The 27,516-nt window shown below is 52.8% G+C and overlaps 1 protein-coding gene across 5 annotated transcripts; it reads right to left on the bottom strand.

Annotated features, from left to right (window-relative positions):
* Positions 1-777: 777 nt before the first annotated feature.
* LOC123350238 (heterogeneous nuclear ribonucleoprotein U-like protein 1) lies at positions 778-25,819 on the bottom strand. Of its 5 annotated transcripts, none has more exons than XM_044988712.1 (15): positions 25,577-25,819; positions 22,910-23,044; positions 21,781-22,090; positions 20,673-20,746; positions 19,632-19,771; positions 16,870-16,969; positions 16,231-16,343; positions 14,403-14,669; positions 13,320-13,442; positions 12,345-12,473; positions 6,406-6,574; positions 5,103-5,441; positions 4,202-4,422; positions 3,079-3,243; positions 778-1,714 (listed from the first exon to the last, which is right to left on the bottom strand). In XM_044988712.1, exons 1-15 carry the CDS (start codon positions 25,749-25,751, stop codon positions 1,598-1,600), a joined length of 2,577 nt encoding a protein of 858 aa, XP_044844647.1. In that variant the 5' UTR covers positions 25,752-25,819; the 3' UTR covers positions 778-1,597. The 5 variants fall into 5 exon arrangements, with proteins under 5 accessions (XP_044844647.1, XP_044844648.1, XP_044844649.1 ...); XM_044988713.1 differs by having other exon boundaries at positions 3,079-3,246; positions 4,208-4,422; XM_044988714.1 differs by having other exon boundaries at positions 3,079-3,246; positions 4,211-4,422.
* Positions 25,820-27,516: the final 1,697 nt, after the last annotated feature.

Below are 27,516 nucleotides of genomic sequence, written 5' to 3'. Positions count from 1 at the left end.
GCTCTTGGCAGAGCAGCTGTGCAACAAACCCAGGCCTCACTCCACGGCTGAGCTGCACAGCTTGGGTGGTCATTTACCCCAGTGGCAAGAGGCCAAGGGAAAACGAGAACACTGCACTGGTAAGTGACAAAACAAGTAGGGTGGTGGTGAATTGAGCCTCTGGTGTCCAAAAGCACTGGGTGGCTTTTACTGAAGGATTTGAAAAGGGATGCAAATCAATTTAAAATTCCTGGGCCACACCAACTGGGGATCTGGCCCCATATTTTAAGAGAAAGAGAGAGACCCTTACCTATTAAAAACAAGGACACTTAAAAATCTAGTTAACTTTCCCCCATTTATGCCACTTAGTTTGCATTTCACTAAGCCTAGGTAATGAACAGATGTGTCAAATTTCACATTAGCTTATAAACAAGCCGAGGAGATGCAGCTAATCAATTTCTCTCTCTTTGGGAAACACAGCCAGGGAAGATGCCTTTTTCCAAAACTCTCCCTGGATATATCTCTGAGTGACATTACGGTTTTGTAAAGAGCTGCTTTGAAAAGACACTTTTCATGCATAAATCAGCTGAAGTGTTCCTCTGATTGAAGTTTAGATGGTTTAGCAGCAGCTAGTACACAAGAGCTGTGGCAGACAGATAATGGGATCCATTAGCTATACACTGCCTGCTATTTTCCATAAAGTGGAGGCTTAGGATGAGACATGTTAACGATCAAACAGATTTTTTTTTAACCCCCCCAGGGGATTTATGAAAGGGGGGAAAGAAAAACACCAAGACATTAAAGTTCAATATTCACTCTTTCTCCAAATACAAAAAGCTGTTACAATTCAACTCAAAACAAAGCATGTGCAAAGTTACAGAAACTTAGACATTGTATAAAAAGTTACACATTTAAGATGGTTTCTTTTATTTCTCACCTGGATTGAGCAAAGAAATTGTTATCTTGATGAAATATTAACAGCTGCTGACCCACGGTAAAAAGTTACATAAAATCTAAAAAAAAGCATAATTACCATAAAACAGCCATCTCCCCTCCCTCTTTATTTATTTTAAAAACCTTTTGCAGAATAGATGAATAAAACACCCCCAGGAAAGATTGACATTGAACTGCAGTGAAGTCTTGGAAGCTTGGCAGTTCTCACTAGCACAATTGTCTAGCGTAGGGGAGAAGGGAGAAGGCTATCAGGGGCCAGAGCTGGCCCTTCGCTACTGTAGATTTTAGACAAGGAGAGTCCTGGCCTGGGAGTACAGTACCTAGAACAGGGGAGCTGGTTAAGATCCTACCATTTTTAGAGTCAAAAAAATAGAAAGGAGGAGATGGTTTTAAACACATGGAGAGAAATAATGCAACTTTCTTATAGGGTAGGAAGAAGGGAGCATGCCATTGTCTGTCGAGAGTGTACAAGGAAACGCATTCATCGTCAAAACTACAGAGAGAAAACAAGGGGCGGAGGTGCCACTTCCCTTGCCTGTTTCCAAAGATGATCAGGAACCGCTCTGACGGAGCCGCTGAGTGAAACGCGGAGGTTTCCGAGGGGCTGCAGGCCGCTCCCAGAGAAAGACGCGGGGGTGTGATCTCCTTCCTTCCTGCTGGGCCTTCACTGAGTGCTGGAGCCTCCCTGGGAGCTGCCGGAATAGCTCCCGTAGTCGTAGCTGCCGTAATATGGAGGCCACTGGCTCTGGTTCTGATAGTACTGGCTCCACTGCTGGGCGTACTGGAGGGAGACGACAGAGTTAGTGCTGGGCAGTGTGCCCGTGAGGCAGGCAGCCCCCAGCCCCTTTTAATGCCAGGAACCAGGCCGTGTTTGTCCCGGGGATTTGCCCATTTCAGACACAAGACCAGGGTTTTCACGACTCTACCTAGTGAGGGTATGGCCCAATGGTTAGAGCACTGACTGGGTGACTAGGCAAGTCCCTTCTTACCTCTGCTAGCCATGGGGACAGCCAGACTGACTTCCTTCAGCCAGTGCTTTGAGATCCGCTACGTGCTAGGGAAGAGCTGTTCTTATTCTCCACTACGCAACGTGACTAACTTGTGTTGCATGTCGGTCTCTCCCGGGGGAAGCGGGCAGTGGAGCGTTTTGACAGGGACTTTCTACAGATCTGCGCTGCTGTCTTTCTATGGCAGAGGCAGGTTGGAGAAGCGTGCCCGGCACTGGGAGTGGAAGGGTTGATCCTTAGTCCTTGGGGTGTTTGTTCCCCAGTCTGGGAACGCACCAAGGACGCTCTCTCTTCTGCACCAAAGGGCTCACCCTGATGGCAGAGCCCCGCGCCGCGCCCAAGGAGGGGCGTCGCTGACCAACCTCTTCGTCCTGGAGCTGCAGGCTCTGAGATGCGCTCTGCAGAGGTGGCATCTGCAGCACCGGCGCACTGGCCTTTGAGACTGGCACTCCCTCTGGCATGCCCAGAGGGGCCTGGCCTTCAGCTGCTGCTGCAATACTCCGCTCCACAGCAACGAAGCCTGCGTGCAGCCTGGCCATCCCGTTGTAAGGTGGGATCTGTAGGGGTGCTGCTTAGCCCTGCCCAGGAGTGCGGTAAAGTCCATTGAGTCACAGAGCACCTTCGCCCGGCCACGGGCCTCAGGACTAATCTCTCTGGGGCAGACCCTCTTGGGTTTAGATTATCTTCTGTGAGGTACAATTAGCATGCACATGCTCTAAATGACTAGCCAGAGCACCAGGGCATCTCGCATGGATCCTCAGGCACCAGGAAGGAGTTTGGGAAGCTGACAGATCAGTATCGACGCTGATTTCTACAATCAGCTTCGAGACAGAATTACAGCCTAGGACGACTGCTGCTGGAAGTCACCTGCCTGAGCTCTCCCGGAGACACCGCAAACATCGCCCTGATCCTCAACTTCTCCGCTAACCGCAAGGAGGCGAAGGGAAGTTCTGCGGCTGGCCACGCTCACAGCAAATCAGCCAGAGCCAGGGTGAAACCTGGAAACTTCCTTCCCCCAGTCCTAGGCATGGGCCACTCCTCCTTCCCTACAAGCATCAATTTGTCCTACGGTCAGATACACCGTTAGCTTACCCTCCGGCCAGGTCATCGCTTGGCCGAGAGCCCGTCTCCCACCTACCTGTTGGTATTGGTTGTAGTTCTGCTGATTGTAGGTCTGTGCTGTCGGTGGTGGAGGCTGGGTGTAGCTTTGGCTATAACCGGTGTAGCTTCCATAGTTGTAGCTGGGAGTGTACCCTCCTCCTTGGGTGTAGCTTGCCTGGGTGTAGGGCTGAGGGTAACTTGGCTGTAACGAAAGGCACAGGATTGTTACTGTGCGGCATGGTTCACTGACAACCATTCCCAGGCGCTCTCCATGCTGCCCAGCAGCAGCATCCTACAGGGAATGGGTGAACTGCTGAGCTGCCCTGCGGTGAACGGGCAGGAAACATTCCCCCCGGGCAGGCTCAGGGTGACCCCAGCATGCGCCCACTCTCTTTGTGGGGACTGTGCGGTCACGGCCGCCCGCTGGAGAAGCCAGGGAAGAGAGAGCAGAACCAGCCAAGAAAGGAAAATGTCAATTTCACTCCAGGGGGAAAAATGAAAACTTCAGGTGAAATCCAGAAGGGGCCGGTCCTGACCTGCAGTCGCCCAGCCTGACAATTGCAGGAGTCACGCAGGCCGGCCGGCCTCCCCCAGAGCCCCCGCCACGCCCACAACTTGTCTGACTTTTGACGTCTCAAAATGAAAAGAGTTTTCACATTTCTGGGGTCTCCCCCCATTGAAAAAAACCTTCCTTTTTACCCCCCCTGAGAAAAGGGGGAAGTGGTAAAAACAAGAGGAGGCCGGGGAGCATTTCACTTCCTGCTTTCAGCAACTAGAAAAATGTGGGGGAAAGTTGAGAGGGAAACCCGACTTCTCCGAGATAGTCCCAAAGCTGGTTTTTTTGGGAGGGGGGCCCAAGATGGAAACGTTCGCTTTGGAGGCTCTATGGAAAGGGGGTGGGATGCAGGTTCTCCAGCATGGCCTGTGCACATTCCTGCTCCTGGGATGCGCCACCTCCAAGAACTGCAGCTTAATGACCTTCCTTTCTCTGGCCAGCCAAACACAGAGCAGCACCCAAGCACCCCCCCAAGCCTGCTCCACTGGTATGATCCTTCCTGGGGAGAGGCTGAGAGAAAGCAACAAGCCAGCCATGACCGACGTCGGCCAGGTGGGTGGGGAAGGTGCCCAGAGCCCCTGGGACCGAGGGCGGGTTCTCTGACCTGCTGCTGCTGCTGCTGCTGCTGCTGACTGTAGCTGCTGCTGGGGGTGCTGCTGGGGGCGGGCGGGGTGCTGCTGGGAGGCTTGTAGCTACTCTGGTTGCGAGCGGGGCTGTAGCTGCTCTGCGGCTGGGTGTTCCGGCTGTAGCTGCCCCGGGGGCTGGAGTTGTTGTCTCTGGTGCCGCTTGTCCAGCGATTCTGGGTGTAGCTGCCCCGGTTGAAGCCTGGCAGAGAAAGCAGGGGCTGTCAACAGGAATCTCCCCTACACCCAAGAGGAACACGTCTCATTGAGAAACCCTTGTGGCTGTTTATGCGACGGGGCCCAGCACCCGAAAACCACCCCGCAGGGCAGTTCTTCAAAGGCAGTACAGCCCACTCTCCCCGAGGAGTGAGGATCAGACCCCCTTGCACCTAAAGGCTTTGATGAGGACCCCTGCCATTGGGCTGGGGGCTGCACAGACACCCACAAGACTGTGTCCCCTCCCCCTGGTCTCAGCACAGATCCCCCCAGAGACTGACCTGCCTCCATTGTACTGGTGGGGTTGCAAAGATCCTGACCCAGCCTGCCTCCCCCTCCACAGGGTATGGGGCTGCACAGACAGACACTCCCTGCCCCAAAGAGTTTACAGTCTCACTAGACAAGGGGTGGGTGAAAGGATCAGCACCCCATGCTGCGCAGATGGGACGTGAGCCCCTAAGCCCCGCAGGCACCTTGGAGACCCCATCCTCCGAGCGCTGCCCGGGAGCACACAGGCGCTCTGTGGCAAAGCTGGGAACCAAACTCAGCTCCCCACAGGACCCGCCTCCGGCCGCCGCGTCGGCCTAGCTCCGTGCTCAGACTTCCCCCACCAACAGCTCTGACCCTGGGCTCTGGAGCGCGGGCGGGGAACAGGTGAGACTCTACCTCCTCCTCCTCCGCCACTGCCACCACTTCCTCCGCTGCCTCCTCCCCCGCCGCCCCGGAAGCCGCCTCCGCTGCCCCCTCGGTTCTGGAAGCCGCCGCGATTGCCTCCTTGCGGGCCGCTGCCCCCCCCGCGGTTGTCGAAGCGCTGGAAGCCGCCCCCGCGGCCCCGGAAGCCGCCGCCGCCGCCGCCCCGGTTGTCAAAGCGTTTCTCCGGCGGGGGCCCGGCTTTCTTGCCCTCCTCGTTGTACTGCTTCACCAGTGTCTCCGCCTCGTCCCGCTGCAGCTCGATGTAGATCACTGCGTCCAGGAAGTCGCCAGCCTCCGGCAGCGTGAAGTTGGCTGGATTGCGGGCCCGGCGAGAGGGAGAAGAAAAGAGACGTAGTTAGGCGGCAGAAGCCTGGCAGGGGGACAAAGGCTGCCGTGCACGGGAGCCCAGCCCTGCGCCACGGCGTCGGACCACCAGAAAGGAGGTGAGAGACAGGAAGGCAAAAGTGAACAGGAAGGGAAGAGACACCATAAACCACAAAAATGATGGAAGCATGATGTCATCCCCTCCCCAGCCAATGACGGGGAGAGACACAGGCCATGGCTACACTTGCAAATTTGCAGCGCTGCAGCAGGGTGTGAAAACACACCCTTCTCCAGCGCTGCAAATTGCGGCGCTGCAAAGCGCCAGTGTGGTCAAAGCCCCAGCGCTGGGAGCGCGGCTCCCAGCGCTGTACGATATTCCCCACAGGGAGGTGGAGTACGGACAGCGCTGGGAGAGCTCTCTCCCAGCGCTGGCGCTTTGACTACACTTAGTGCTTTGAAGTGCAAGTGTAGCCATAGTCACACTCTGGTCTCTACTGCATCCAAGTACCAGTCACCTCTCCTGCCCCCTTGTGTCCAGCTGTGAGAAATGCAGCCACAGAGGAACCAGACAATCACTTTCATCTGGACAGAATCATGATCTCGGGGGAAAGGGTTTTTTCCTGTTGTTGTGGGAGAGGAAAGAAACGACCCCCAGCCTTGCTCTGATTATTGGTTTCTGGGAGGATAACATGAAAGATACATAACATTTTCCCCACTGGAACAAAGTCAGCTTGGGTTTATAGCATCTCTTGTTAAGGACAGAAGAGAAGCACGGGGGAAGAACAGATGGAAGACGACGACAAGTGAGACAAAAGGAAGGGAGGACAGAAGATCAATCTCAGGGTCAGCATTTCAAACCAAAAATGAATCTCTTTCCAGCTCTTAAACAACACAACAGGTGTTTTGGCCGCATGTGGTTTGTGGATCGGTTTGTTCATTTCTAGGATCCTACCTTTCATTTCTAACACTGCATGATCTGGCACATCCTTCCCCTCCTCATCAGTGCGCTTTATTGTTCGATCTTTTAAATCCTCATCCGTGGGACAAATTACAATGGCCTTGCGTTGGAAACCTTCAAAAGGACGCATTTTTCGTCTCTGGGCAGATCCATAAACATTTGTCTAGCAATGGTGACAAAGAAGAGGCAAAAACCGTTCATTATTTGGCGTTCTCTTTCCCAACAGAGCATTGTGGCCTGCAATGGTGAAAGAAGACATGGTGCCCCCGCCCCCGTGCATGTAGATGGTTGTGAAGTACCCTGGACAGCTAACCTACCTTTTTAGGCGCAGAAGCCGGGGTGGGGGCGGTGTTAGAACACCCACATTTGGTACTTTCTGCGATTCAAATAAGATCTTTCATTGCTTCGCTCCCCAAAGAGAGAACCATGAAGACGAGGGTTTGTGCTTTGCTTTCTTTAGAAACAAGCGAGTGATTTACACTTTAAGTGGGAAGCCGGACAGGTTAAATGCAAACCTGTGAACTGAAAGGGATGTTTGTGTGTGACTCATGGGAATTCGGTGTTAATGTTTAAGCACCTGAGATCTAGGTGCGACTTTGACTTCCCTTGTGCCCCTCGTTTTCCCCATCTAAACTGGGGTTCACCCCTGTATCACAAGGCTGGCTAGGAGTATTCAACTGATTTTAAATCTTTTTAGAGATTAGAATGTTATTTTGGGGGCAGAAGGAGCGATTCCATTTCACTGGACACTGGCAAGGCCTCAGCTGTGGGACTGTCCTGTACTTTTGAGCATCCTGCTTTAAGAAAGACGTAGACAATCTGGAGAAAATCCAGAGAACAAAAATAAGAGGTTTAGAAAATATGCCCTATGAGGAAAGGCTGAACGAATTGGGCTGTTTTGTCTAATGAGAAGGTTGGGGGGGAGACAGAGGGGGTATGGGACATGGTCACAGGTTGTTGTAAGGAAGACGTTGGCAATCAATCATACTCCATGCCCCTCGAGGATGGGACAAGAAGTGTAATTGGCTTAATTTGTAGCAAGGGAGATTCAGGTTAGATATTAGGGAAAACTTTCGAACTCGAAGGATAGTTTAGGCCCGGAACAGGTGACCTAGGGAGGTTGTGGAATCCCTGTCACTGGAGGTGTTTTAAAGAAAAAACATCTGTCATGGTCTAGGTTTGCTTAATCCTACATCAGCTGGAGATGGGGGATTGACTCTTGAGATCCCTTCCAGCTCCATGTTTCTTTTATTCTACTCTGTGACAGTGCAGATCAGATGCTAGAGACATCCCTTCCCCCGGCTTGTTTTCACCAACTGGATTCTCTGCCATGACTGCCGAGGAGCGGGAAAGATTCACGCTCTTGCAGGCTGGCTGGTTTAAGAATGACAGAGGAAGTCAGAGGAAGGGGAGAATAGAAACAGGCGCATTACACAGGAATCAGAGGCTGGTGATGGAGGCAGCTTTGAGCCATCTAACCCAGCACTCACACAGCTAGACTGCCCAGCTGCTAGGATTCTTCCAGCTGCAGGGGGGTCTCCCGGATGAGCTCGGACGTTACCACTGTCTCTTGTATTGCGGTGGGGTAGCTTCATCAAATACCTTCTCTCCCTTATGCTGTTTCAAGGGAGGACCCTAACCAAGGCTTTCTTCCCTGGGAGGACGGCCATGACAGCGGGGTTCCACTCAGTACACAGGCATCTCGGATTCAAAGGTGGGATCAAATAAAACTGGGAAACTGAAGCCTCACATTTTAACTTTATTCCTATTAAAAACTGACATTTAGGTGGACTTCAAGCTATGGCTTTGTTAAGCCAAAATCATTTCGGTCTCATTGGTTTAATGAGACTATTTGTTACATGTTTGTCACAAAGCACATTTCCCACCACAACAGCTGGATTTGCTTTGAGCCTCAGTTTTAGTTCTAATATAAAATGGGATTAACCATCTCCTCCTCGGGGATCTCACACGCTACCTTAACACTCTGTCTGAGGTGTACAATGGTTTTCAACAGACAGATGCCAGTCTTGATTGCTGTCATGCAAGTATCTAGTCAGTTAAAATTCCCCAGGTGATTAAGATCTTCACGACAGGCCAGTTAAACCCAAAGGTATATGCATCGCTGAAACACTGATGCTTCAGTTTCCTTCAGCATCTATTGTACGTGTTCAAGGGTGGTGATGAGCTAGAAATAACATTTCACACAAGTGTCCGTCCCAGACCGGGCCCAACTGCTCCCAAAGCGGGAGAGAATATCCACAGCCGGAAAAACCTCTGTAGCTACTGCTACAGCAGAGAGCCAAGGTAAGGACACAGAACACTGCAGCAAAATGGCGTCAGCTCACAGCCAGACCAGCACGCTGTTACCCGGCCCTGCCGAAGCAGAGCATCTAGCAAGCCAGTGCACGACATTCAACCACTCCGGCTTCGCACGGCACGGCCACCTCCCACCCTCGGCAGACTAACAGAGCTGGAGCCAGCGGGAGCCTAGGCCGCACGTACTAAACACGTTCCAAGTTCTTGGCATCCTCTCAAGGCCGAGTGGCACCTAAAGCGAAGCTCTCACCCCCTGCTGTCAGTTCCAGGCAGCGAGGTTACTCCTCAGCACTCCAGAGGAGGTCCAGGCCTACCGGATGGCCCAGCAGAAAGGGCAAAGCCCACCCCCTCGACTGAGGGGAGGGCCACAGAACTGGGGATCGACAAAGGAAGGAGCGAGGTCCGAGGTGCAAAAGGGGACCCTGAGCCCACGGCTCAGCAAGGGGAGGGACTGACACAGCACACGGCCTCCTTGCTGCTCTCCCCGGGGCCCAGGAAACGGGCTGATGCCAGCAGCACGGCAAGCGGCACATCTCTCAAACACAACACGGGCTGGTACAATACTGAGCCCCACGGGGCTCAGCCTGGAGAACACCTGATGCTCAGCGTGAGCCAGGGCTTTGGAGCTGTGCTCCGGCTCCGCTCCAGCTCCAGGCAAAAACCTGCAGCTCCACTGCTCCGGAGCTGCTCCGTGCTCCAGCTCCAGGCTCTGCTCCAAAGCCCTGGTGTGAACACCCAGGAACCCAGATACCTGGCTTCACTTCCTACCTGGGGATTTGCCTCCGCCACCCCATGCTCTGCTGATCACCTTGCAGGAGGCAGGGTGACAGCTGCGAATGGCCCGAGGTCAGTCACAAGCAGGGGTGTGGAGACTGGTTTTAAGCCAATCACAGAGACCTGTTTGCCCTTAAATCCGAGCAATGCAGCCGAGAATCTCTGCTCCCTGAGGACTCAGCTCTGTCCGTTACCTTTCAGGGCCCAGGGCTTCGGGTCTTACTCATGCTTTTGGAGCGGGGTTTTCCAGATGGTCTGGGGATCCCATTCTTCGCACAATGCACTAGATCTAGCCATGGAAGTTGGGTTTCAATGATTTGGGCCAGATCCTCCCTTGGTGTGAAGCAGCGAGCTCCATCAGCATCTAGCGGGCGGCACTGTTCTACAACACCTGAGGACCTGCCCTGAATCTTTTACATGGCTACTGTACCGCTCACTGGAATTCCAACGAAATAAACCTCAGCAACGCATTCATCCTCAGCTGTACCTCCGCCCCCCGGCAGGGCACGCCCGACGCCAGCACGGCCCAAAGGAAGCCAGTCGGCTTGGCCAGCCAGATTTCTGGCAATCTTTTGGCTGGCTGCAGCTTGGACTGTGCTTCCACCAGCTCGCCGAAGTCGGCACATAGCTGGACGTCTCCCCTAACTTCCGCAAGAAGCGTGATAATGGGCCACGTTGTTTTCTCAGAGCCAGTCTGTTACCACGGTGCAACGGGGCCCTGTGCTAACCACGGCACGGAGCCCACCCAGAGGCTCTAGCCATATATACGCAGCGAGGAGCCCACGACACTTTCAGCAAAATACACAACACCCTTTGGGATGGAAAAGCACAAAATGTCCCAAAACAACAGCGCAATATTGTGGGGGAACCGTTACCAGTTTCAGATCATTGTGGTTGTTGTATATGGCAAACTGATGCAACTCTCAGCCATTTAGCAAGTAGGGCACCTTCAAATGTTAACAGCCAAGGCTTCTCAGCTACTGCCAGACACCCCGGAAGTTTTACAGAGCGAACACAGCAAATAGAGATCATGGCAGCTTTCCTGAATCCTCCGTCATTAAAGGTCTTAAAAAAATATTAAACTCTCATCTACATGATAGATACACAGTCAATTTGTAAACACACTTCTGCAAAGGAGTTTGCCTTGAAGCGCAGCAGCTTACATAAAATCACAGCATCCGTACAGAAATGCGTAGCAGCTTACTGAAAGACGTTTACATGGACAAATCTTTTTGGCTTTGTTCTTCAGATACAAGAAGGTCAGAAACCACCTCTTTGCAGTTTTACAGTTAAAACAGGTCAGTCACTAACACTTCATCTTATTTAAACCTTGCAAAAAGCTACAACCCGAGAAAACAGACGGACAAAGCCTGAGAAGCATATGCCAAACCTAGAGTTGCCAAAAGAGTAAAAGATCTTGGACCATAACAGAGTTCACAGACGATGCTGTTATAGTCTAAACTCCATACTGAGCTGCCTAAACATTTTAGAATCAACAGCAGCTGAGGAAAAATATTCTCTCTTCATCACGAAAGCAGCCAGCTGTATTGGAAACATGCTTAAACCTCTAACACAACCTCAACCTCTCGCTGCATTCACCTCTGTATCATATTAAAACTGGCAGGAGCTAATTCCAAATCTTCCAGACACCCACACGCTCACAACTCTCCAGTCCCAAGCGGGGAAGACACTTCCTCACCCCACATACGATCGACAGTTTGCTTGGCACCCAGATCTCACTTGTAGGCTCAAGGCAAATTTAATCAACATTATACAAGGAGAGTACCAGGGTTCGGAATTTTAGACGGATGAAGCAAAGTAAGATCTCATTTGTGCACCTTTTAAGCCAAACTGGGTATTCATTCGTTTTTTTAAATCCTCAGACACTTATCCTACATTTCAGGGTTATTGTTCAGGTTCAGGGTTCAATATACAGAACTGACAGACGTGTGTGGGTCAGTTACACGTATGCCCTAGTTAACAGGGATAGACTAAACCGAGTGCTGCCATCAAATACGGCTAGCGCCGATGTGTCTTAATAGAGGGAAGACACTAAATGCTACCCGCAGCCTCTGATCTCTGAGACAACCGCATCAGCGGCAGGATTAGAGAACATTGTCTTCCTTTGGCCACCCTGCCTTTAAGCCTTAACCCAAAGCGAGGGTGCTGACCGGGAACCCCACATGGGCACACAATGAGCCGCACGGATTGCCGGGAAAGCTACCAGCTGGATGAAGAAGATCCAGAGCTGCTGGGCTCTTCAGAACAGGGTTCTTTCAAAGCCTCCTAGGGGAATGAGATGCTCAATTCCCATTAAAGTTAAAGGGCTTTGAAAATGCAGCCAGGAGGTTTAAGCCTGCACGTGTAACGGGAGGGAAGTCTGGTTTCCTGTAACCCTGAGCGATGCCAGCCTGGCTTCTCAGGACACCCATCCCAACAAAGGACAACAAACTACTCACCAGTGGTACTTACGGCTCCCTAGGGCACTCTAGGAAACGTCCAGAGACCACCACTTACCTTAGCCTATCTTCCCTGACCTGAAAAGCCAGGCCCCTTAGCTGGATACACTTGAAACAGAACAATCAACGTAGTTCCAAGAGCTCTCTAAATATCTGGAACTGCGCGCGGTTAAGCTAAGGGGGCACTTCCTATGACTCCCCACGGAGTGTCTGAACCCTCATTTCTCTGGGAAGCCCTTTACAATGGGAGTTTTCCGTCAGCCCCAGACATACAACAGGGGGATATGTATGTGCACATGGTTAACACTTCTGCAGGGCACCGGGTAAGCCTGGTCCCGCGCACAGGCGGGCGCCAGGGAGGTGGCTGGGCGAAGGACTCTGTACCTGATCCAGGATGTAGTTGCGTTTCTTCCGGGCGGCGATCTGGATCAGGCGGTTCAGGCACTGCGTCGCTTGCTGGATGAGGACGTCCCAGCGGCCCGCGTAGTTGCGCTGGCGGCGAAGTCCCATCACCTTGAAGGAAAATACGATACAGGATTACAGTGCGGGGTCTGCGAACTGCGGCAGGGGTGGGATCCTCAGCACCTCATGTGGTAGTATTGGGAGTAGGGTCTAGTGGTTACAGCGCAGGACGAAGTCAGGACTCCTGGGTTCCATTCTCTGCTCTGGGAGGGGAGTGAGGTTTAGTGGTTAGAGCAGGGGGCTTGGGATTGTTTTCTGAGTTGTGGCAATGACCCCGGGGAAAGCCAATTACTTTCGACAGATCATTTCTCTAATTTACATAATGACGACAATACCCATTTTGCTGTGCAGGACGTATAGGTCAACTCGTGTATGAACCACTTAAAGGTCCTTGAATGAAAGGAGCGAACGATCTGCTCTAAGAAAAGGCTGAGTCGGGACCAGGAGTAAGACAGGTGTAGCGCTCCCCCGTCACGTCTAATACAAGAGTGACTGCTTTCCAACGGAACAATCCCCTCTGATCACCGAAAGAGGAGCAATCCGCAGCAGTGGGAGACTTAGCTATTGACGAGGGCTCAGATTCATAGACTCTAGGACTGGAAGGGACCTCGAGAGGTCATCGAGTCCAGTCCGCTGCCCTCATGGCAGGACCAAATACTGTCTAGACCATCCTGGATAGACATTTATCTAACCTGCTCTTAAATATCTCCAGAGATGGAGATTCCACAAACTCCCTAGGCTGTTTATGCCAGTGTTTAACCACCCTGACAGTTAGGAACTTTTTCCTCATCTCCAACCTAAACCTCCCTTGCTGCAGTTTAAGCCCCTTGCTTCTTGTTCTAGCCTTAGAGGCTAAGGTGAACACGTTTTCTCCCTCCTCCTGATGACACTTCTTACCCTCATCTTATCCATGATGGCGTTTGTTCCCAGAATGTTGTATTTCTTCGCTGGATTGGCAGCCGCATGTTTTATGGCCCACGTGGTCTTGCCAGCAGCAGGTAACCCCACCATCATGAGGATCTGAAACACACACACACAGCGTCAGCTATTGCAACAACACGGAGCGCTTTGTCCTTTCCACGCACTAAGTGCAAGACCCCCTCTGACGCAGACCGACGCTCCCTCTTACACGGGGCAAACCGAGGCAGGGGAGTGACTTTACTCAAGGTCATGCAATGGCTTTTGATTCCCAGTTTGGCACCATAACCACAAGCCCATGCTGCTTTACCGTCCCCCTCCTATCTGTCCATCCAGGCATTCAGAGCGTGCTCATCACCGTGGCATCTGAGGTGCTGCAGCTGCCACGCACCAAGAGAGCTGCTCTGAGTCTGGTTTAGAACCCCGCAGCCCCTGATTCCCAGCCGTGTGCTCAGACAGCTACACCGTGCTGGAGAATCGTCATTCCTCCAGCTGACCAGAGCTGTGGTGCCTTTAAAACAAGGCAACGTTTACTAAAAACCAACACACCTGCTTCTCTCCCTTCTAGTGGCGCAATACAATGACCACTGGACGAGATGCACACTAGCCCGAGGAACTCACTGAATCCAAGGGTTAGCAGAACTGAGAGCAGGACTGGAGATTTATATGGAGAATGAGAACAGCAATTTAAACAAGACCGGTGGATGGAATCTAAAGCCTCCGGCCCCCCACTAGAGTTTCCTGCCCCAAGTTCTGAAGTAGCAGATACTGGCCACTGGAGGCAGGATATTGGGGGAGATGGACCCCAGCTCAGGTCTTTGGTCACAGGAATTGCAGGCAGTAAAAAGCCACCACACGCTGTCGTCCTCCAAACACCCTCTGATCTTCCCCTCTGCCCAGGAGACACTCGATGGTAGGCAGCTGGCGTGCTGTTTGGTGCTGCTATCACGCTGATGGGAACGGTTCGCTGTTAGCCCCAGCTGCCTCTAGCCTTACCCTCGGATTGTAAGTGCCTCGTGGGAGGAAGTGAGTGGATTATACTGCGCAATGCAAAACACCCACCTCACACTCTGCTTTACTCTTTGGTCCTATGGTCCCACGGATGCGCTCGGCCAGCGGAACGTGCTGAATGAAGGTGAAGCCTGGGGGGACGGGGAAGTAGGTGTCTTCCCGCTGCCCAAAGTTGAACTCGATGGCGCAGTTCTTCACCAGGACGTGCGGGAAGAGCGCCTGGCCACCCAGCGCTTCCTTTCGTGCCCGATAAGCCACGCCCAGCCACTTCCCGTTCTTCATGAAGGACATCTCCACCTCCTCCCCACACTCAAAGTCCTAGTTACAGGGGAAGAGAGTCAGTGCAAATGCAGGGCCAGGGAGAGGGGCAAACAGAGCTAGTTACTGGCTGAACAACACACCCTGGGGCACTATGCAAACATGTGTTAACATCCCAGCCCCCCACTGAGACAGCATCCCCAGTGTCCTGGGGAAGATCCTGCCACTGCTGGCCCCGGCTCTGAGCTGATTGCTAGCACAGCGCTGGCAAGGTAACCTGCTCCAAGGTCAGCCAGCACAGAGTGAGCAACTGACAGCTCCAGCGTGGAAGCCCAGTGCCGAGGGAGGTAGTTACCGCACCACGGTCTGAGTAACTGTCAGGTGCTTTCTGACTCCGCCCCCAACTGAACTAGTGTGTGACTGGACATCCAGGAGGGCAGGAAGGTGGATGTGCGGAGATGCGAATTCCCAGCACAACTTTGCAAGGAAACCCTCCCCTATAGCAGAGGGCTCTCCCCTACCACCACCTACGTTAACACCCCTGGGGGCGAACGCAGCAGCGAGCTCGGTGTCATATCTCACGCTACCTGCCCCGTCAGTATCTCAGGGGTTTAAGCTGCTTCTCTTCCCGTGGGGATCTTGCAGAGGGGACAGAGGAAGGGGGCCGACTTCACAGTGAAAATGACCAGACACAGAGCGCAGTCAAACGCTCAAAGCAAACAGTCTGGAAGCAGAACGTGAAGCTCCTCTCTAAGCACTCAGTCACAGTCTCAGGAGCGGGCAAAACGCGCCAGCCAGAAGCTCCCTCTAGTGCAGGGGTTGGCAGCCTTTCAGAAGTGCTGTGCCGAGTCTTCATGTAGTCACTCTGATTTAAGGTTTCCCGTGCCAGTCAGACATGTTAACGTTTTCAGAAGGTCTCTTTCTATAAGTCTATAATATAGAACTAAACTATTCTTGTATGTAAAGTAAATAAGTTTTTTTCAGAATGTTTAAGAAGCTTCATTTAAAATTAATTAAAATGCAGAGGCCCCTGGACCAGTGGCCAAGACCCGGGCAGTGTGAGTGCCACTGAAAATCAGCTCACGTGCCGCCTTTGGCATGCATGCCATAGGTTGCCTACCCCTGCTCTAGTGCCTGGACCACAGGCAGAAGCAAACTCCTAGAGACCCAGTCCTTTATCTCCTGCTCACTGGTCTTAGATCCCGAGGGCGCAGATTCAACCCGGCCACGGTTACACAGACACGGTCAGGGAGCCACCCCATAACAGTGGCAGCGGCTGAATGACCTGGCTACATCTGGAGCAAACCAAGAGCTGTAGAAAATACCCCTGTGAGCAGTTAGTGAGGTGCTGGCAGGGTACATTGTATTTAAGAATATCACTGTAGAGGAGGGAAGGGGGTGGGGTTGCTGCAGTGGCTCAGAAAGATTGAGCAGAGACTATGGAAATGAAGTGACTGAATACACTTTAAAGAGCGGCTCTGGGGCTGCGGCTGGTGGAATGCTCGGCCAGCAGGTCGGTTTCCACGCCAGGACGCGCTGGAAGTGGTGCCTACTGGAGTGGATGGGGGGCACTGGCAGCACAAGGGAACGTCCCCTCAAATCAGCGAGAGCCCATACTCACAACAAGGCAGGCGATGACGTCGTTCTCCGAGAACGTTTCGCCGTAGTTCTCGAATTTGCAGCTGCTGGATTTCTTCCCGGTGCCTCCGTAACCGTAGGAAAAGGGCTCTTCCCCTGAAGAGAGAGTCCAAGGGGCTCGCTTGGTCACGGCCAATTCAAACATAGGGTTGCACACAGCACTTCCTTAACCGAAGGCTAATGGAAAGGGTACAGGCCCTGCCCTGCCCTCTCCTCTCAGGGTTACTGCCAGCCCTGGCTAGCTGCACATGGCTACAACGCTCCCAGCTTCACAGCCCTGTTTCAGAGGAGAGAGAAGAGTCTCTGGGGCTAGGGCATTTTCAGTGGACGGAAAGGACTAAGCAAGCCCCATCTCTGAGCAAGCCACCCCCTAACACTGGCAGCGGCGGAATGACCCGGCTACGTCTGGAGCAAACCAAGAGCTGAAGAAAATACCTTCGTAAGCAGTTAGTGAGGGATTGGCAGGGTACAGGCCTCCCACCCCATATAGGGACACGAGCACCTGGGTGATTAACCTGGGCGATTAGTGACAGCAAAGATTTTACAAACATTTCAGTGCATCACACAAGTAACACGATGTGTCTATTTGGCATCGCATCTGAAAAGCTGCAGCAGCCCTTACCTAACTGAGTGCTGCAAGAGTCCAGGGACCAGCCAATGCGCACGACGTGAGGATCGGGTTCTGTGGAAGGAAGGTGTTTTACAGAGATTTCTTCATTGATCTGGGGACAGAAAACAAGATTGAAATGACCTTCACGCCCAGACAACCGGAGGGTTCACAAAAAACCTTTTACATTTTAAAGTCAACGCCTGGAGTGGTCTGTGCAAGAACCAGGGACAGACACTTCAGAGAAGTAAATTACCAGCCTAACAACCCTGTCTCATCTAGAGCCATGCAGTAAAATGTGGCCCCAAATTCAGGGTCTGTAAAAATCAGGGTTTCCACAAAGTTGCGGAGAGGGAGAGCTCAGTGGTTTGAGCATTGGCCTGCTCAACCCAGGGTTGAGAGTTCAATCCTTGAGGGGGCCATTTGGGGATTGGTCCTGCTTTGAGCAGGGGGTTGGACTAGATGACCTCCTAAGGTCCCTTCCAACCCTAATAATCTATGATTCTAAGAGTAACAACTTTTAATCAATGGTTGCCCCAGAGCATCTGCAATGGGGTCACTGAACCATTGTGCTAGTACGCGGTTTCTCCAGCCATGGGTTGCGACCCCCAAGGCACTGAATGTTTAATTACAATCCAAAGCAAAGAAAATCTCGCCCACGCCCCACACTCTGTGACTTTTCAAGGTAATGTGTTCTGGGTCAAGCCCCTCTAAACACTAAAACGTGGGGCTGGAAGGGACCTCAAGAGGACATCTAGTCCAGCCCCACACCAGTATATCTAGAATCTTTGTCACGGACACTCTTATGGTAAATGCAATGGGTGTGTGTGTGTGAAAACTGACTTAGAATAAAGGGTTGTGGATGTGAAAAGACTGAAAAACGAGGTACTAGTACACCAGAGCCTAAGAGTAAAACAGAAATGAACGAGAAACTGACGAGGCTATTTTCACAGCCCAAGCTGAGAGAAGCACAAGATGAAATGCTGAAAGCTTTCTAAAAGCCGTGGGTTTGTTACATAACATTGGAGAGGAAATTTGAACCCACCTTAGTGCCGCAGTAAGTGACATTTTGCAATTGTACTTTTAAAAAAAGCTTCATAACTCTCTCAGCTCTGGGAGAAGTTCCTATTAGCCGCGTCTGTAAGGTGAAGCAACGCTCAGTGCTGTCAGTGGCAGAGCTGAGATTAAAACCCAGGTGTCCTAGCTCCTTGTACTCATGATCTCTTCCCCAGATTTCTGTTAAGAAGCTTTAACAGACCACAGCTGAGAGAGGCCAGCAGCCTGGATTACTGGAAAGAATTCTCTGTGTTACACGAAGCTGCACTAAGGAACTGGCTAAAGGCATGACTTGAGTTAAGCTGACATTTGTAAGTTTCCTGTTTACTAATTGGAAGTTTTCTGCCCAGCTCCAGACTGTGTGACAAATGGGGGGACCATGCTGTGTGTTACTGCTAAGACTCATGAAATCAGCTACCAAGGATGACGGGAAATGACACCTCCCTGTAGGTAACTGGGCCAGGTGTTTTCCTCCTGTTTCAATTCCCCAATCCCAGTGCAGACGGTTTGGCCTGACAGATCGCACACGACGTTCCCGAGTGAGTGTGGGGAGGTACGGGTGCATGCACAGCTCTTCTGGGGAAGATTCTTGTTTCCCGGTGCAACCAGTTTTAGAGGTTTTTGCTTCCAGCTGTGTGGAGTGTAACTACGCAGAGCCCGGAAGTGAAAAGACAGCTCTGCTACAGAAGTGCTCTGGTAGCCCAACCAACCAGGGGTCAGACTGGAAAGAGCACCAAAGCTTTCCCACAATCCAAAGGCTGTCCACTTATGACCCAAAACAAGAGGCCAGACTGGACAGGTCTTCAGACAACCATCCCTCCCCATGCACACATGCTATGATCTGCAGTGAAACAGTCAGTACTGACATTCAGCGCATCATCACTAGGCATCAGAGTTAACATCAAGCCGAAATGAACGAAGACTGTCATCTCTTTAAAGCTACTGCTTCAGGCTCTCTGCCCATGTCTGAAGACTGCCCTGCACTGATTTACATTTTAGACATGTTAAGTGCTAAGCAACTTGCACTTTAATTTTTTTTTTTTTTTTTTTTTTAACTTTAAAAAATGAAGCTATAGATTCAGGAGGACAAGATACAGCTACCAGGGAAAGAATCCAAGGCCACCAAGCCATTGCAAGCTGACCCAATTGACCTCTGCCTGAGGGATACGGCTAGACTGAAGTCACTAGCCCCACAACAGGAGTGGAGGGATTTCGGTCTGACCATCTTACAAAGGAAGCCAACTTTGCTGATTATGCCACTTGCGAGGAAAAAAGAGGGTTTGCCGCTTCAGCTGATAAAAAAGAGGATTTAAGGGTCACCATCGGTAAATTGGGCACCTCCACGGAAAAAGGAGACCCAGGTTAAAGGACAGACATTCCTCTCTAACCGGAAGGAGGTGAATTAAATCTGTGTTGTTACTCCACAGTCCCTATCTCTGCTCAGGAGGAAGGCTACGTAGGCGGCAATGAAAACAGGCATGCAGTGTACACGTGGAGATGATGATTCCATCTTACTCTTTCCCCTTGGTGAAGCTGGATATTCAGACGAGTTGTTAGGAACCTACTTGCTGTTAGTCCTATTCATGGCTAAGCCCTGGTTCCTGCTGGAAATGCCCCCCAATCCAGCTCTCTTTCCCCACTGGAAGATCCCTAGCACATGAAATGTGAAGCTACCATTCACGGTGACTTACACGTTGCTAGCGTCAGCACGCTGCTCTTACCTTCATCTCGTAGCAGACTCGCCCTTGCCTCACGCCGTAGGTAGCTCGGGCACCTGACCACAGATAAGCGAAGCCTTCTATGGTCAGCGGGTAGCCGCTGTATCGGTCCCTGGCTACTTTGAAATGCAAGTCGCAATTATCTAGAGGACAAGGAGGTCTGGTTGTTAACTGGAACAATATGGAGGTGATCAGTGCACTAGATTGGCTAAGAACCGCACGCCACCTCCTATGCCTACAGCCCCTTGCACAATGAGATTTTAGGCCTTACCATAATACAGTAAATGGCCTGTTCTTGGTGTTCCCCGGCTCCCCGACCTGCCGGTCTCTCTCATCCACCTGTTACACCTTGTCTTGGCGCAAGGAGCAGCTTGGGTTACAAATTGTGTGGGGCAGGAACCACCTTTGCAGCATGCCTAGCACAGCTGGGCCTTTCAGTTCAATTCCCAGCTCCGGCACAAGTTGTTTTGTCTCTCTCCACCTCAGCTCCCGTCCGTAAGACAGGGATAACGGAAGGGCCTATCCCTATCTTGCACCCTCGCCTCACTGGACTGGCGGGGGGATCAATACACTGCAGAACGTGAGACGCTCAGGTACTACCATGATAGGGCCAGATAAGGACAAGAGAGATGATGACATCTCCGGGGGCTGAAAAATAAACAAGGGAGCAGGAAAGACCTGCAGTCAGACGTAAAACCCGTGTTCATTAACACTTTTACATTAAAACAGGAAGGAATTCGGGGAAGTCCTCAGACTACATGATCACAGCTGTCCCTTCTGGCCTTGGAGACTCTGAATTCCAACGCGTAAGCACTACCGAGAAAGGCAGTCTTTGTTAAAGGCACATTAGCCCTGCCCCCCAGTTATGGGGAGAGAAAGCTGCCAGTATATCTCTGGGCCCCCCTGGGAGTCCTCCCGTCAAACCAGAGAAGTCTAGTCTTGCTGCCCTGGATAATTTTCAAGTTGAGAAGAGGCAGGAAGGAGACCACCATGTAAAGGTATTTGGGGTGCAGGGTGCCACCATTTTCTGCCCCCTGCACTCACATGTATCAATGGCCACTAGCGTCTCATCAAACTCTTCTTCGTCGTCTTCTGCAGGAGGCTGAGGCGATCGGCCCCTAGAGCAAAAACACCAAGGCACCAACGTGACTCATGTGTCAAGCAGCAAGGCAGAGCTTTGGGGACAAAGAGCAGGAAGAAATCCTGGAGGGATTTCAGAACTGTCAGACTTTCGCTGGGACAGACCTGTATGGATTTGCAACCGGAGACTCTTACTAGAAAAGCAAAGGTGAAGAGGCTCTCCGGGAACGTTGGACAGTGACCCTTTTCCCCACCAGGTTTTCATCACGGGGTGTTACCTTAGGCCCTGCATCTGGTAGAGTTATTGACCCTGTAAGAACTATTTGTAACAAACTTCCAGAGCAGAATGGTGAAACTGACACTTGCCAATAACCGCACAAGCTGTGGGGAACACAGAACCAGACCTATTCTTAAAACACACATGAACTCTGACTAAGACTGGATGGAAAAAATTTCATACGGACAATCACTTTCTTAAACACAGGCAGGCTTGGCAGAACTGGATTTTTATTGTTTATCATTTTGACGGATAATATAGTTGCTTTTAACTTTTTTACGTATTTAAATTTTCACAGTTGAAGGAAATTCTGGAGGGTCAGACAACAGGGGCCTCAGACAATGATTATTTAATAACAGCAGACACAGAGATTCAAAAAGTTAAAGCTTTTATAAAGTTATACCTTTATCGTCAAAATATACCCAAGAAACAACCCGAAATCAAACGAGTACGTTCTCAAGCAGCGTTTTCCTCACTTTGCCCATCTTGATTATCACTGGACCTTTCTTTGCCCGTCTGTCTGTGTTCAATGAAACTGATCTTTACCAAATTTTATTGATAAAAATCGAATCCTTCTAAGCCTAAATACAAGGGAGAACCTGCCACAAACCAGGAAGAGCCAAAAGCTCTAAGAGGAGATACCACCTTATAATTCTTATTTCGACAGACACAAGTTACGCTCCCAGCTCCTTCTAAACTCAGCTTCTAGGACTCTCCTTAGCTCCTGGCCCAGGAATAAACGTCTTTAACCGCCATAAATCGGAGACTCACCCAGGTTTCCCTCCGCGAGCTCACCTCTTATCTTCCCGGTGTTCGTAATACCCTCGCCCTCGCTGTTCTTCATAAGGTCTCTTGCGGCCCTGTGGCTGCTGCTGCTGTCTGGGCTGAGATGGATCAGGTGCATTGTAGCCAGAGGGGGGCGCATTGTAGCCAGGAGTGGGGGCGCTGTAGCCAGAGCTGGGGGCACCGTAACTGGAGGTGTTGTAGCCAGAGGAGGGTGCATTGTAGCTAGGGGCGTTGTAGCCAGGAGCCGGCAAGTTATAGCCAGGAGCCGGCAAGTTATAGCCAGGAGCTGGTTCTTCTTGCTTTACTTCCGTCTTCATCTCTGCATTCAAAACAGGCAGAGAGATTAAAATATTCCAGTCACCCATGACAAGACATGCCTTTACTGAGAGCTGCTCAATGCTAACAACCCCACCACCCCTCCCCAGGCTATTTTTGCTATGATAATTCATCCTTTTCCCCCAGTGTGATTAAAGGGATTAGTTTACAGGGCTCCATTTTTCCCCTATTCCTAATTGCATGTTCAGGACCAGTCCTTGGCAGGATACTGGTCCCAAATTATTTCTAGTCCTATTAGGCTGCGAAATACTGCAACCTTGGGGGATGACAGTAAGCAAGCCGGGGATCAGAGAGATGTCATTTTAAGGTCCGATGTCTTGTGATCTTTTTGGCAGCAATACATTCAGCTGTTGTACCCCAGTGGGAATCAAAATCACAGCTTTTCTAGGGGATGCAGAAATTGTTTCTAGCCTTGAACAACCACAAAACGCTGGACCATAAATGCACCACTGATCTATAGCTAGGGTTTTGGAGAGCTGTCTAAGAACAGGCTATTTCAAGTCTCAGGCGTCAGATCAGTGTAGCTTCCGTCCCTCGACGTTGCCTTTTGAGTGCTTGTCAGACTGAAACCAGTTCTTTGATCACACTACACAATGGGGCAATACAACTGCAAACCCCTATCAAAGCCTTACTAGCATGGGGAAGGGAGGGAAGAGAACCACCGAAAGCTTCCTTCTTCTGGTAGGGACTGATCCACCAGCAAAGGAGAGTGACTTAAGGCAGTAATTACATGCCCATTCGTTATAATCTTACTTTTCAAAAAGAGTTCTGCTGACAAGGCCGACTTTAAAATGAACGTTACCTGAGTGTAAGACCGGACGCTCGTGGTCTAGAGATCTCCTCTCGTACTTGGATTCGTTCTCCTGTTTAATATTGCAGTGCTCGAAGGACTGATAACCCTGGGGGTCATTCTGATGAGTATTGTTGTCGACACCATCTTCAAATAGAAACAGGCATTAAGGCCGTTACTTACAATGGACTAACTAGAATGTGCAGAGGAAAACGGAGCTTCAGCATTTTATCACCAGGGAATTGGTCCCTGCACCTTTTGGGACCTACGCACCGAAGACTAACAGGCCTGGCACCCAGCACTCTCAGAAAGCTATCAGGAAGGCAAAGAAGCCAACCACTTGTTCACTGCAAAAAAGGCATGTGTTTCAGTCACAAAACTTTTCCAATGGAAACAATCCAGTTTCCACTAACAACAACAAAACCCTGAAATCCCAGAGTAAGGCGAGTCTCCTAACCAACACTCCAGCAAACAATGACAGACACAACACTTCCCACATGTGCAGTATTGACCTGCGACCCTCATGTCTAGCCATGTAACCAGCAGGATTGATAACTTGCGATTTACTTTCCAAGATCCACAAAAAGCAAAAGTGAAAGTGGCAAGGGAGGCACCACCAACTTCCAGGGGAAATGCAGAACAGCCAATTTTGGTGATCTGCTCAGAGGCCATCAAACAAATTCAGCAAAGATATAGCAAGAGCATCTCAGTGCAGAACCTAAGCAAACCAGTGTCCTCTAGTGAAATATTGCCTGGTGGCTCATTCCCTTTCACAGCACGATGAGGTATCTTAGCAAGTTACACGGAAATACCGCATGCCAGAGCAGCACAGAACCTGTACAAGATGCACCATTATTAAGGATAAAAGTATGCCTCAAAGGGCCGTTAGCAAGCAAACAAGCTGCCCAGGGAGACATGTTTGCAGGCACCAGAGATTTAGGGAGCCTTCCTGCGCGTGGTTTGAAGTGTAATATGGTAAGACGACTAGCAAGTCCAGACCCATACATACGCCCAATGCAGAACCCCTGAGGGGCAGTTCAGTTTCTGTCTTTTAAATTCAGCCTGTTGTATAAAACAGAACTGATCAAATATATTACCCAGACATCTGCGCACTTGCACATGTAGCTCCCCCAGCTGGACAGTCGCACCAGGCCATTAGGCCAGCAAAACGCAGTGGAGACGCTGCTCTACAGCACCTGCCAACACCAATTCTACGACCAAAGCAGACCCTAACCCCCGGTGAATGGGGGGAAGCTGACAGAAGTCGAGACGGGCTGGCAGGATTCCCATCTGCCAAAATCCATCAACAAGAAAACAAAACGAGGAACTACTCTGGCAAGGAGCTGACCCCGCTCTGGACCAAAATAAAACCAATCGCGTGGTGCAACAAATAAGCACCCACAGCTGGCAGAAGGATGCAACGTTTCCTCACTAGGGGCACGGAGGTCTATTGGATAGATCTACACACACTTTCTAGGCCTACACCTCCCACCTCAGTACAAGATGGGTGGGACTTGCTCGTTGTGTCAGAGGTGGGACTAGAACCCAGGAGTCCCGACTTGCTGTCGCCATGGCCCCTGCTCTAACCCCTAGGCCACACACCCTGGGGCTGGGTTAGCACATCACGCCTGCCAAGGGGGACGCCCCTCGTGACAAGAGGAGCCCGGGGAGAACATGCGTGGTCCCAACAGCCGCGGTGGAGACGCCTGGCCCATTGCGGAGACCAAACCAAGGCCCGATGCAGCTCTCCTGGCTGTGACCTCAGGTGACACCGGTGGGCAGAGCTGACGCCAGTCTCACCAGTGCGATGAGACGTAGGGGCCTCGGGACTGTGATGCCGACGTGCCCCCGGTGAGGTCCCCTGGGGACAGGGTGACCAGATGTCCCAATTTCTGGGTCTTTTTCTATTCCCCCCCCCCGCCCGCCCCCGATTACTGACACTTGATGTCTGGTCACCCTCCCCGGGGACTTCAGTAACCGGCTGCCTGCACCCGACAGCGAAGCCATCAGCGTGGGCAGGCCCTGGACTCGGGGTGCCTGTTACCCCACGGACCCCACCAGCCCCCACGTTACCCCACGGACCCCCCCCCGACTCCCACGTTACCCCCCTGAACCCCGCATCACCCCCCTCCCCGGCCGCCGCGTTACCCCACCGACCCCCCGCATCACCCCCACTGACCCCCCCGGCTCCCGTGTTACCCCCCCCGACTCCCCAGGGGGCCCCCACATTACCCCACGGACCCCCCCAGCCCCCACGTTACCCCACCAGCTGCCTGCATCACCCCCACTGACACCCCCCCGGGGTCCCACATCACCCCCACCGACCCCCCTGGACCCCCACCGACTCCCACGTTACCTCGCTGACCCCAAGGGCCCCCCACGTTACCCCCCTGAACCCCGCATCACCCCCCTCCCCGGCCGCCGCGTTACCCCACCGACCCCCCGCATCACCCCCACTGACCCCCCCGGCTCCCCAGGGGGCCCCCACGTTACCCCGCTGACCCCCCCTCCGGGCCCCGCGTCACCCCCCCGGCCCAGCCCGCGGGGAGCGGGGCCGGGCCGGGCCGTTGCTGACGCTCGGGCAGCGCGGGGGCAGGAGGCGCGACACTCGGGTGAGGGGCGGGGCGGGGCCTCCCCCCCGCCGGGACCCCCCTCCCCGCGCCGCGCCCCGCCCCTCACAGTGTCCGTCGGGCGCCTGGTCCCCGCCGCCGGCCCCGGGCCCCCGCCGGGCCTCCTCGGCCTCCAGCGCCGCCTGCAGCCGCTCGGCCAGCTCGGCCTTCAGCCCGCGCGTGTCCAGGCCGCGGCGGCCCAGCTCCTCCTTCAGCTCGTTCACCCGCAGCCGCCGCACGTCCATGGCGCCGCGCGCGCCCCGGCCCCGCTCGCAGCCCCGCGCTGGGCCCGGCCCGCGGCTCAAAATGGCCGCCATCGCCCTCCTCCCGGCCCGCGCCGCGCCGCCGTGCCACGGGGGCGCCGATTGGCCGAGCGCGCCGCGCCGCGATGGGAGGCCGCTTCTCATTGGGTAACAGCCTCCCCGCTCCTCTCTCCTCCCTCGTCGCCCGTCTCCCGCTCACGCTCAGTTTGTGAGGGGAGCTCCCATTGGCCAAAGGTAGCGACGGCGTTGCAACAGGACTTGCCATTGGCGGGAGGCCGCTTCCCGTGTGAGTCAATCAAACAGAGCCTCGAAGGCGTGAAGGATGAGCTTGATGGACAGCTGAAAGGGTGCGGGTCAAACCGCCTATGGGCCAATCACAACGGCCCCCCATATTTCCTGTTGAGTGTCTCATTGGCTGAGCCCTGGGTTTGTTTGTTTTCTGTGCATTTCCCATTCGCTGAGCCTGAGAGGGAGGGTGTGAGCTTGTCTGCCATTGGCTGACCCCGGGGGATATTTTGTTTGTTTGTAGAAGGGATTATTTTATTAGTGCATTTCCCATTGGCTAAGCCCAGGGTGGGAGTGTTGCAGGTGCATTGCCCATTGGCTGGGCCCCAGGGAGGGGGATTGTAGGTGCATTTCCCATTGGCTGAGCCCGGGGGTGGTGGTATTTATTGTTAGTGCATTTCCCATTGGCTGAGCCCTGGGGGATTTGTTGTTGGTGCATTTCCCATTGGCTGAGCCCTGGGGGATTTGTTGTTGGTGCATTTCCCATTGGCCGAGCCCCGGGGGGATTTATTGTTAGTGCATTTCCCATTGGCCGAGCCCCGGGGGGATTTATTCTTAGTGCATTTCCCATTGGCCGAGCCCCGGGGGGATTTATTGTTAGTGCATTTCCCATTGGCCGAGCCCCGGGGGGATTTATTCTTAGTGCATTTCCCATTGGCCGAGCCCCGGGGGGATTTATTCTTAGTGCATTTCCCATTGGCCAAGCCCTGGGGGATTTATTCTTAGTGCATTTCCCATTGGCCGAGCCCTGGGGGATTTATTCTTAGTGCATTTCCCATTGGCCGAGCCCTGGGGGATTTATTGTTAGTGCCGAGCCAGGGTGTGTTTGGTTTGCTCCGGCAATGCAGCCCTGCACGACTCACCGCGCCGCCTGGCCCAGTGGCAGGACGGCCAGTGGCTTTAACCCAACCCGGCCCCCACGCTGGGCAGGCGAGGGGCACTGGCCTGCGCCGTGCGCGAGACGCAGGGACCATCCCTCCCCGGCCCTGGGCGCGGCGCTCGGTTACTGCTCTGAGTGACACCACAAACGGGGGCTGCGGTCACATGATCACGTTTATTCGCTACCGGGAAGTTCTAGGCAAAATCAGGCTCCGGTGGGGCCTCAGAAAACGCAAGAGAAGCGGAATCGCTAACCCCCAATCCCGGGAGCCCAACTGGTCCTGGCTGTAACGCCAGTGAGGCAATGGGATGAATGGAAACCCAAGAGAACAATGACCCGGAAACCCCAAAGGTCTGATTGTCCGTTCTGGTCCCTTTGCCCCAATCCAGCCGTGGGCAGGGGACTTAGGGTAAAGGGGGATCGGGAGCCGAGATCGCAGCCCCACCCGCGCTTGCATTGCATGGGGGGGGGGGGGCAGAAACCCGATCGGGGCAGGAGGCAGAGTCCGGGAGCCGGGAGGGGGAATCTCCCTCGGCCCTTGAGCAAACTTAGCTCTAGCCAAGAGGTTTAAGAGAAAAAAAA

The sequence above is a fragment of the Mauremys mutica genome, chromosome 15 (genome assembly GCF_020497125.1).
Source record: "Mauremys mutica isolate MM-2020 ecotype Southern chromosome 15, ASM2049712v1, whole genome shotgun sequence".
Lineage (NCBI taxonomy): Eukaryota > Metazoa > Chordata > Testudines > Geoemydidae > Mauremys > Mauremys mutica.
Note: the sequence above shows the minus strand (reverse complement) of the source record. Positions and strands in the feature narration are given on the sequence as shown.

Bases quoted from the DNA above. Each gene is read 5' to 3' on its own strand.
- LOC123350238 (XM_044988712.1), bottom strand. From the start codon at position 25,751: ATGGACGTGCGGCGGCTGCGGGTGAACGAGCTGAAGGAGGAGCTGGGC. The intron at 23,045-25,576 runs GTGAGGGGCGGG...TTCTATTTGAAG, and splicing joins CCAGGCGCCCGACGGACACT to ATGGTGTCGACAACAATACT. The intron at 20,747-21,780 runs GTGAGCTCGCGG...TTTTTGCTCTAG, and splicing joins GAACACCGGGAAGATAAGAG to GGGCCGATCGCCTCAGCCTC.